The 10,619-nt window shown below is 44.6% G+C and overlaps 1 protein-coding gene across 1 annotated transcript; it reads left to right on the top strand.

Annotated features, from left to right (window-relative positions):
• The first annotated feature begins 7,430 nt into the window (after window positions 1–7,430).
• Window positions 7,431–9,798, top strand: LOC123048550 (uncharacterized). Its single transcript, XM_044471632.1, has 3 exons — window positions 7,431–8,064; window positions 8,169–8,487; window positions 9,468–9,798. The coding sequence occupies exons 1-3, from the start codon at window positions 7,573–7,575 to the stop codon at window positions 9,506–9,508; spliced, it is 852 nt and encodes a 283-aa protein (XP_044327567.1). The 5' UTR covers window positions 7,431–7,572; the 3' UTR covers window positions 9,509–9,798.
• The last annotated feature ends 821 nt before the right edge of the window (window positions 9,799–10,619 follow it).

Below are 10,619 nucleotides of genomic sequence, written 5' to 3'. Positions count from 1 at the left end.
GCGTGCATGCATCATTCCTACAAGGTGCAGTGGTGCGGCCTTATATTACTAGCCTTATATTCCCACGAACATGCATCCTTGGTGAACAGACATGCAAACAGAGACTTGTTTATTGGATCCAATCAATCAATCAATCACTCTCTTCTGATTGCACATGCATGTGCAGGGAGTACTAGCAGCAACAGCAGCTTAAGCTGGTTAGGCATGCATGCAGCAACAGCTTTAACCGGGTGGGCTGGATGCATGCACATGCAACTTTCTTCTGGGAACAAGGACCTGCCCTGTCGCCAAGGACACTGGCCGTAAGGTATAAATGTGAAGGAAATATGCCCTAAAGGAAATAAAGTTGTTATTTATATTTCCTTATATCATGATAAATGTTTATTATTCATGCTGGAATTGTATTAACCGAAACTTGATACATGTGTGAATACATAGACAAAACAAAATGTCCCTAGTATGCCTCTACTTGACTAGCTCATTAATCAAAAATGGTTAAGTTTCCTGACCATAGACATGTGTTGTCATTTGATGAACGGGGTCACATCATTAGGAGAATGATGTGATGGACAAGACCCATCCGTTAGCCTAGCATAATGATCGTTAAGTTTTATTGCTATTGCTTTCTTCATGACTTATACATATTCCTCTGACTATGAGATTATGCAACTCCCGAATACCGGAGGAACACCTTGTGTGCTATCAAACATCACAACGTAACTGGGTGATTATAAAGATGCTCTACAGGTGTCTCCGAAGGCGTTTGTTGGGTTGGCATAGATCGAGATTAGGATTTGTCACTCCGAGTATCGAAGAGGTATCTCTGGGCCCTCTCGGTAATGCACATCACTATAAGCCTTGCAAGCAATGTGACTAATGAGTTAGTTGAGGAATGATGCATTACAGAACGAGTAAAGAGACTAGCCGGTAACGAGATTGAACTAGGTATGATGATACCGACGACCGAATCTCAGGCAAGTAACATACCGATGACAAAGGGAATAATGTATGTTGTCATTGCGGTTTAACCGATAAAGATCTTCGTAGAATATCTAGGAACCAATATGAGCATCCAGGTTCCGCTATTGGTTATTGACCGGAGATGTGTCTCGGTCATGTCTACATAGTTCTCGAACCCGTAGGGTCCGCACGCTTAACGTTCGATGACGATTTGTATTATGAGTTATGTGTTTTGGCGACCGAAGATTGTTCGGAGTCCCGGATGAGATCACGTACATGACGAGGAGTCTCGAAATGGTCGAGAGGTAAAGATTGATATAATGGACGAAGGTATTCGGACACCGGAATGGTTTCGGGACGTTTCGGATATTTATCGGAGAACCGAGAGGTTACCGGAACCCCCTGAGGAAGTAATGGGCCTTCATGGACCATAGGGGAGAGGGGAGGCAGCCCACAAGGGGTGGCACGCCCCCCTCCCATAGGGAGTCCGAATTGGACTAGGGGAGGCCCCCCCCCCTTTCCTTCTCCTCTTCCCTCTCCCTTCCCTCTTTCCCCCTCCATGAGAAGGAAAAAAAAGGGGGGGCGAATCCTACTAGGAGTGGAGTCCTAGTGGGATTCCCCCCCTTGGCGCACCCCTGGTGGCCGGCCTCCTCCTCTCCCTCCTTTATATACGTGGGCAGGGCACCCCTTGGAGACACACCATTTGTTCCAAGCCGTGTGCGGCGCCTCTCTCCACGGTTTACTCCTCCGGTCATATTCACGTAGTGCTTAGGCGAAGCCCTGCGCGGATCACATCACCATCACCGTTACCACGCCGTCGTGCTGACGAAACTTTCCCTTGACCCTTTGTTGGATCAAGAGTTCGAGGGACGTCATCGAGCTGAACGTGTGTTGAACTCGGAGGTGCCGTACGTTCGGTACTTGATCGGTTGGATCGCCAAGACGTTCGACTACATCAACCGCGTTAACCTAACGCTTCCGCTTTTGGTCTACGAGGGTACGTGGACACATTCTCCCCTTCTCGTTGCTATGCATCTTCTAGATAGATCTTGCGTGATCGTAGGAATTTTTTTGAAATTGCATTCTACGTTCCCCCACAAAATGCCTACCGCCAGAAACCTTGGCGGTAGGGTATTTTTCACGTTACGGTCATATGACGACGCAGTTAAACCCTACCGCGACAGATTGTGGCGGTAGCATGTTATACCCTATCGCTAAGGACTGTGGCAATAGGGAAAAGGGTCAGATTCTGAAATATTTTTAAACAAGGGTCAGATTCAGCTAAACTTTCGTAAAAGGGTCAAAACAACAAATTTGGCCGCGGCTTGGCTTGTGCTTCCCCTGCCTGGCCAGCTATGTAGACCCGACCGGCGCCTCTCGTGCAACTCCACCCCACCGCTTCATTTCCACAAGCTCGCTCACCGACCCGCTAGCTGCACCGCAGATCTGCTGCTCCGGCCGACCGGCAGGACGCCCCTCCCATCCCTCCCTCGTTTATGGTGCGATGAGCCCCCACCCTGCCTCACGCGTCTCCTCCCTACTCTCTCTAATTCCCATGCATGTTTTTCCCTGGTTATTCTGGCCGATCTTCCATGCTAGCTATTCCCGTTCTTGCATTGGTGCGTCTTCTTGTCATTCATCCGTTCGTGTCGGTGATGTTGCTGGTTAGATTTGGATGTTAGGAACGATCCTAGCATTTTCCCCCCTCCTTAGCTAGCCATATGCACGTCCTGTTCGTATTTGCTGATGTTCATAGCGTGAGTGCGTTCCTTGGATCCATCTCGAGCGATGGTGCGCAGACCGATGGCATGCGAACCATCTTAGGCACATCCAGTTCCGTACGAGTATTTGGGTATGGATGTCCATAGGGAACAATGAGTGCGTTCCTTGGATCCATCTCGATCGATGGAATGGATCGATGGTGCACAGACCGATGGCATGCGAACCATCTTAGGCACATCCAGTTCCGTACGAGTATTTGGGTATGCATGTCCATAGGGAACGATGAGTGCGTTCCTTGGAGATCCATTTCAAGGCCACATTGCCAGAGATCCATATTATTATATGTATTGTGCACACATGTTTATCGGGTGTAACTGTATTACTTTGAGTATGTACGCGCTTGCAGTTTTCAAATAAAATAAATCTCAAGTATAACCATGCATGTTTGCGCTCTTTGCAGTGTCCTTAAGCAGCGATCGTGGCTCGCAATGCCTCTGACGCCACATACGCTAGGCGGCTTTGCTATCGCTGGCACGTATCAACTACTGTTATGTGTGTATGTGTGTCTGACGCGATTTTCATCAGTGACGTTCTAACCGATGAGCGTTTCATTTTTCATGTGTTGTTAGCTGTCGTCACGGTGCTGGTCCTGTTTGCCCCGTGGCTCACCGCCGTCCCCGCCATCTACAAGTCACGCCCCGGGGGTAGGAGATCTCCCATGCCGAGCATCGCCACCGTGCTCAGTTATTGCGTTGCGCTTCTCTATGGATGCTCGCGTGGCAACGCCTCATCATCAGCGTCAACGCCACCGAGGCTGTGATGCAGGTGGGGTATGCCATCTTCATACGTTTTGGCCCGGCATGGCGTCTCATCCTTGTGCAGTGTGCGGTGCCCGCTGTCAGCTACTTCCTTCTGCTGGGTCTCTACCTACTTGGTCTGATGTGCGCGGGTGCCCTCGCCTACGTCGCTGGAGTCTGCGCATGCCTCGTCCCCGTTGTGATCGTGTACGTTGTTGGAGTCTGCGCATACCTCATCCCTGCGATCAATATAATTTTGCTCGTTCTTTCATCGGATCTTGATTAATTTGACAGGAATGTAGACTCCATTTCAATCAAAATAAAATATGTTTTTTAACCTGTTTTTACTTGGCCCCTGGCTCATGGCCGTACCGGTCATCCACACCAACACGATGGGACAACAGGTGTGTGATGTTCTTGATTTGGCTTATGTATTTTTTGATCAAATCAGATGTTATGTGTTAGTCTGCACAACTATTTCATGTCTTCTGTTTGAGTTCATCGCCTATTTATACTGAGCTTTTGTAGTATCATTAATTTTATGTTGCTTTTATTGGTACATCATTCAAATAATATATTTATTACTTTTTAGGTATAAATAGTAACATTTAGGTATAAATAGTAGCATTAAGAATGTAAACATGCCTATGTATACATTATGTTAAAAATTATTTCTAGTACTTATGACTACAAATGCATTTCTAGTGCTAAAGTGAATCACATTTTCTTTTGCAAAGCATGTTATTTTAATTATTTTAGGTTGTTTATGAAAATCTTGTCTTATAATGAATTCATACTAAATCTAACCAAACCAATATAATGATTTTACTCCAAAAAGTGAGTTTACACTTTTTATGTATCGTGTGTTAATAAGTATCTTAGACACTATCATGAAATATCTATAGAACCTAGTGGAGTTTTTTAGAGTGTGTAGGTCTAGCATATAATCCTAGGGTGTGTGTGCGCGCGCTATCAACTGTTAGCTCATTGAATCCATGCTGCTCCTCTTGCTTCAGTGGTGATTTTTTTCCTTGAGGGATATGTAGCTAGGCGCCCCCTTGAGGGATATCTGGTTCATAACATGCTCGACTATTTAGACATTGTTGCATAAACTATAATGTTGTGTTATCTTTGTTGAGACAACAATATATCATGTGTGTTGATGGTTAGTAGTTGAGACATAATGTGTAGTGCGGATTATTTATGCTGACCTTATAGCAATGGATGCCATACACTCAACAAAGTATGTCATAATGATGTTTCATAAATACCTTTGATCACCAGCTCGTGGAGCATGACCTATTCTTAAAGACATCGACGATGCTCAAGATGGTCTTGAGCATGTGCAAGGGTGCAACCACATAAGGTCCACAAATAGCAAGGCGTCGAACCAGGTTACTGAAGTGATGTTGTTGCTTCATCTTCTTCTAGTCTCCTCATTCTACAATCAATCACGATGGTGCAATTCAATGAATAGACGATCAGAGCTTGGATAATGGCGGCAACCCACCTGATGGGGTTTGGCCATTTCATCACAATCGATGAGGTCAAGAGCCCAACTCATTAATTCCCAACACATTCCACTTTGCTATACCTCGCTTCTTTCACATTTTTTGTTTTCATTTTTCCTTTAATTTTTCCACTTTTTTTATACTTCCAACTATTCAAAATAAATATTATTACAAAAAACAGTCTAATAAAACGTTTTTGAAAAATGTTAATCTAGCATTTGTTAAATGTTAAATGTGAAAAGGGTTTCTCGTGTGTAAAAAATAATATTTGTACGAAAAAATTTAAGCATGTCTTTAAAAAAAATTAATCAAGAATTGGAAGAACAATTGTCAACATATATTTGAAAAATGGTAAACATGTATAGAAAATGTTTAAGACGTAAACAAAAAATGTAAAATGTGTATTTAAAAACAAACATAAAAAGCATAACTTTTTAAAATATTGATTGTGTATCAAAAAATTAATCATATATTCAAAAAATGTTAACGGTGTACAAAAAAATGTTCCTGATATCTACCAAAAACGTTTAATGTGTATGAAAAAATTAGTCATCAAATACAAAAATATTAAAAAATTAAGCATCTATTTAAAAAACGTTGAAGGTGTACAATTTTTTCTGGTGTATATGGACAATGTAGAACGTGTATTAAAATTTTTGAACCTAAAAGATAAACTTTTCAAAAATGTTTATCGTGTACAGAAATGATCGTCACATATTTAAAAAATGTTAAACATGTATTAAAAATGTTCCTAATTTATAGCGCAAATGTACAATGTGTATGAAAAAGTAGTCATCACACATAACTTTTCTTAAATGTTAATCATGTATTTTAAAAATATTAAATATGTTTAAAAAATTCTTAGTGTATGTGCATGAATGTGTAGACTACTTTGAATAAAAAAAACACGAAGAAACAAAAGAAACACCCCAAAAACAGAAAAAAAATACAAAGAAAACCGTGAAAACCCATGAGGAAACGAAGAAAACCCAAGAAAAGCATAACAAAACCGAAGAAAATGTAAAAAAAAAAGATGAAACTAAGAAAGAAACAAAAAGAAGAAGAAAATAGAAAAGAAAAGCAAAAACTAATAAAAATGGAGAAATAAACGAAAGAAAAAATGAAGAGAAAAAGCAAGAAAAGCAAAACCAGTAAAACCGAAATAAAATGAAGAAAACAATGAAAAAACAAAGGAGAAAAAGGAAAAAGAGTGATAAAGCAAAAAACCTGAGAAAAACGAAAAAGGAACAAAAAATAAGAAAAGCACGAGCAAAACGTAGCGTGCTAACGAGCGCACAGAAACGGGCTGGTCTCGCTATAAATGAGCACGGGAAACCTTCAATGAGACAGAAGCTAATCTCGCTATAAATGAGAGAGGGAGACAGAAACTAGTCACGCGCAAATTGCTCCTCAATGTCGACCAGAGAGAGGTGAAATCACTAATTGAAGAGTACTCATTATAAAGATCACTCTCACCTTCCCAGGTGTGCGCCAGTTGTCGCAACCCGGGAGTTTTCCCATTTTTCGTAGATCCGTTTAATCAAGATGTTTTATCTTAAACCGTACGTCCAAATCTCGAACCGTTTTCATTGCTGGATTTCTCGCGTTGAGATCTTCAAAACTAGATCTCATGCTGATAGGTTTTGACGAACTTTTTTTCACGAAAAAACCGAACCGGGAGCACGGGTTTTTTCCCTTTCTGAAAGAGGCACGCCCGTGCCTCTCGCGGAAGGAAAAAAAAATACATTTTTATTCCTTTTCGGAGAAGCACGGCCGTGCCTCTCGCGAAAGCACAACCGTGCCTCTCGCGGAAGCAAAATTGTACCTCTCACGGAAGAAAAAAAATAGAAAATGTGTTTTTTTTTCATTTCCGAGAGGCACGGTCGTGCCTCTCGCGGAAGGAAAAAAATGCAGTTTTTTCCGTTTCCGAGAGGCACGTTCGTGACTCTGACAAAAGCAAAACCGTGCCTCTCACGGAATCAAAACCATGACTCTCGTGAAAGAAAAAAAAACGCATTTTTCATGCAAAAAAGTTTATATTTTTTATCCAAAAGCTAAGGAAGACCGGTGAAAAACCGAAACATAAAAAAAACCATTTAAAAAACCGAAAACACGTGTGAAAAAATAAAAAATAAAATCCGGAGGGAGCGCCCAGAGCATGACACGTGACGGGCGGCTGAAAGCATGCCATGTGGCGTTGATCGTTGTGAGGCTCCTGAAGGAGCGCTCGTCAACTAGTTGCTCCCAGAAAGAGGGAGAGGCGCCTCTGGGTAATGTGGGCTGGGCCGGGGAAACTGCCCACAAGCCCAGAGCCTGGGACGGCGGCAGCGACACTGCCGTGCGGGCCTGTCCGGGACGAGGAAAGACGCTTCTGGGTAAATGTGGGTTGAGCCGACGAAACGGCGCAAGCCCAAAGCCCAGGACGGAGGCGGCGATGGTGGTCAGGCACGCACCTTGAAGTACCTGGCCTTGGCGCCCAACGTAACCGCCTCGACCAACAGCTTCCTCGCCGGAGCCCCAAGAAACCCTCCTCTCCCCATCGCGCAGCAGCCCACCGCCTCTGCTCTCCGGCGCCGGCGACGATGGACCGCTTCCAGGAAGGGCACCACGTGCGGCTGCGGAGCCGCGTGCAGCGCAACTACCTCCACGCCGCCGACGACGGGGAGAGCGTCACCCTCAGCCAGCTCCGCGCCTCCATGAACACGGCGTGGGCGGTGCACATCTACCACGGCGACGACGGCCCGTACCTGCTCCTCCACAGCGCCGCCCACGGCCGCTACCTGGCCGCCATGGCCACGCCGGCGAGGCTCGGCCACCGGGGCCTCCGCGTGGAGCTGCGCGACTACGACCAGCCGGGCGTGGAGGCCGTCATGTGGCAAGCCGTGGGGTCGGGCTTCGCGGACGACGTCGTCCTGCTCCGCAACATCGGCGGCCGCTACCTCCGCGCCAACGGCAGGTACATCCGCTGGAACGCCGGCGTCAGCGTCGACCACAGCGTCAGCTCCATGATGTACTGGGTCGTCGAGCCCATCCCCGCCAGAGAGGACATGCCTGCCCTTCCTGCCCCGCCTCCGGTGAGTTCGCCATGACCGACCGGCTTCTTGATACCTATTCTTGAATTGCTTTCGTCGATTGAGCGAATTCTCGAGCAGTTCTTGATCTCCCGATTCGACTGCAGAATCCCCCATACGGGTACCTCCTCGGGGTCTACCTGGAGCCGGGACGGCTGATCCGGTTCGTGCGGGCGCTCGACGACGGGCACTACCCCGAGGACCCCGAGGCCGACGGCTGGCAGCAGTTCTGGTTCAGGGGGAGGTCAGCGTTTCGCCTGAGGGACGACCTGGGGTTCCTCGTCGGCGCCGGCGTGTACTACCCGAACATCGCCATGTGCGTCCGAGCGGGCCGCTACGGGAGGCTGACCCCGCTCGTCGTCGACCTGCCCGACGGCGGCTACGGCGAGAGCCTCGAGATTGTCGTCTTCCTGGCCGACACCCCTGGCGAGAGCCTCTCTTCATGCCTACTTCCTCCTATGTATCTCCTGACTGAAATTGTCTTACTGAAGCTGTTAGGTGTCTTCAACTGAAATTGTTCTAATCTGAAAAACAGTTAACTGAATCTGTTGAAGTCTGAAACTGTTAGGTGTCTTCAACTGTTGAAATTTTGTAGATAAGTAAAAGATGATCTGAAATTGAAACCCCAAATTAGTTGATTCACCTTCTTTCAGCCTTAACAGAGAAGATAGTGATAACCGTTTAATTTGGCGCATTTTACTCACGAAATTCAGTTTCCAACAATACTAAATAAATCTCGTTTCTGCACCTGAGCTGTATTCAGTTCAGGTTTTGTACACGAGCTGCAATCTTGGTCCTGTTATTCTTTTTATTTTGTACATTATATTGTTTGAATTGTTCATCTGCTTTCCTGCGGAGAGACTCTGAGATTTAAATTGTTCATCTGCTTTCCTGCTGACCTTGTTTGTATAGAAATGTACTGTTGTTCTTGAATGTGTTATGAACAATGCACAGATGTTGGTGTAGATCTATTTTTGCTTCATCAACATGATATTTGAGTTCTAACCTGATCGTGCTTTGAAAAAGGGTATTATGATTCGTTTCTTTAGGACTTGGGAGCTGTCTGAAACTGTTGTTGTCCTGTAGAAAGGTAAAAGTAGTTGGATGAAACTGGTAGGTGCCATGTGGATCTATCAGTCTGTGTACGCATGGGAAAAGATTGTTTGAAGCTAGTTACACATTTCTGTTCTTGATTTGGATAATTCAGCTGGCCCATTTCATAACATCTGACGCAAGTAGAAATTATGGAAGCTAAAAAGCCAAATCAAGTTCAGTCATCTCATTTCGCTTTTGCATAAAAATCTTTAGTTCCTTGCACATTATATTGTTTCAGTTTTTTTTCTTCTTGACCTTGTTATTAATTTTTGGTCTTCCGCCTAATTGGCTCATAATTTCTGCTAATTCAGCCTACAATGAGCTGCGACACCCGGATGTCGACGCGGAGTAGAGAAAGGTCATAGCGGGAGCCCTGAAAGTACACCTGTCCACAAGTTTCGCCGCCTCGACGACAGCAGAACTGGACACTTACTTTTGCCTATATAGATAGAAAGATATATGTTCAAAAACTATCTCTGTTTCTTCTGGTAGCTGAACTTGCTCCGTTCTGGATTCAGAACTGCTGAGAGTGTTGTGCCCAATGGCTGAACAATTTTCTAGCTTGTTGCAGTGTCGCTCTTTTGACATTCATATCTGAGATGTTATTTCTGGTGTGCTTCATAGACGCCTGCAATATTTTTAGATCATGCATTCCGCGTCACTGAAAAATGCAGTGGATTTGACAATGAGCTAATGGTCCTGCATTCATTTTTTAGACTATGCATTTCGTGTACAAATGTAAAATTTTAGTGTTTTTAGTTGTGCTGCCTTGATAGTATTTTAAACATGCTTGAGTACCCGAATTCTCGTCAAGTCTGTCAGGACACAGATTGACCTGGCTCTTTCGCAAGGAGTTTTGGACTCCGTAAACAAACGGGTAACCTAGAGAATTAGAAGAAGTTTTAAATACCAAAGCAACAGGCAGGTGGTGTGCACAAGCAATCACACTCCTGGGAATTCAACATTTGCAGGCTTATTACTTCACTATGCTGCTCCACAACAGCATACACCTTCTCTGCTAGAAAAAACGAAAGAGTGAAAAATACGCCATGAACTGACGCATAATATTTTTCCGCACCAGGTTTATCGTACTCAGGTGTACCAGTGTTGCCTAGATTCTACCAAGTAATTTCATGAACGCTGCCCCCCAAACTTTTTTTAAGAACTTGAAAAAAAAAAACATGGTTTGATTGGGTGCAGGGTGCTATTCCATCATGTACAATGAGCCACACAAAAATGGTGATGAACACTACTATAAAATGTAGATTTAGCACAAAGCTCTAGCTGGAATTCAATTGACAGAGATTTTTGGAGCTCACATCCAGAACCCATCACAGTTAAATAATACCACTGCGGATTTTAGTTAAACTGCGAGCGAAGGAAGAGTGGCAGTTCAATAACTGGACCAAAAGTAAAAACAGCAACTGCAACAAATGCCAGGCTTCTAACTAGATCATAGAGGT

Source organism: Triticum aestivum, chromosome 2D, assembly GCF_018294505.1.
Source record: "Triticum aestivum cultivar Chinese Spring chromosome 2D, IWGSC CS RefSeq v2.1, whole genome shotgun sequence".
NCBI lineage: Eukaryota > Viridiplantae > Streptophyta > Magnoliopsida > Poales > Poaceae > Triticum > Triticum aestivum.
This window is presented reverse-complemented; position numbering and strand designations above follow the sequence as displayed.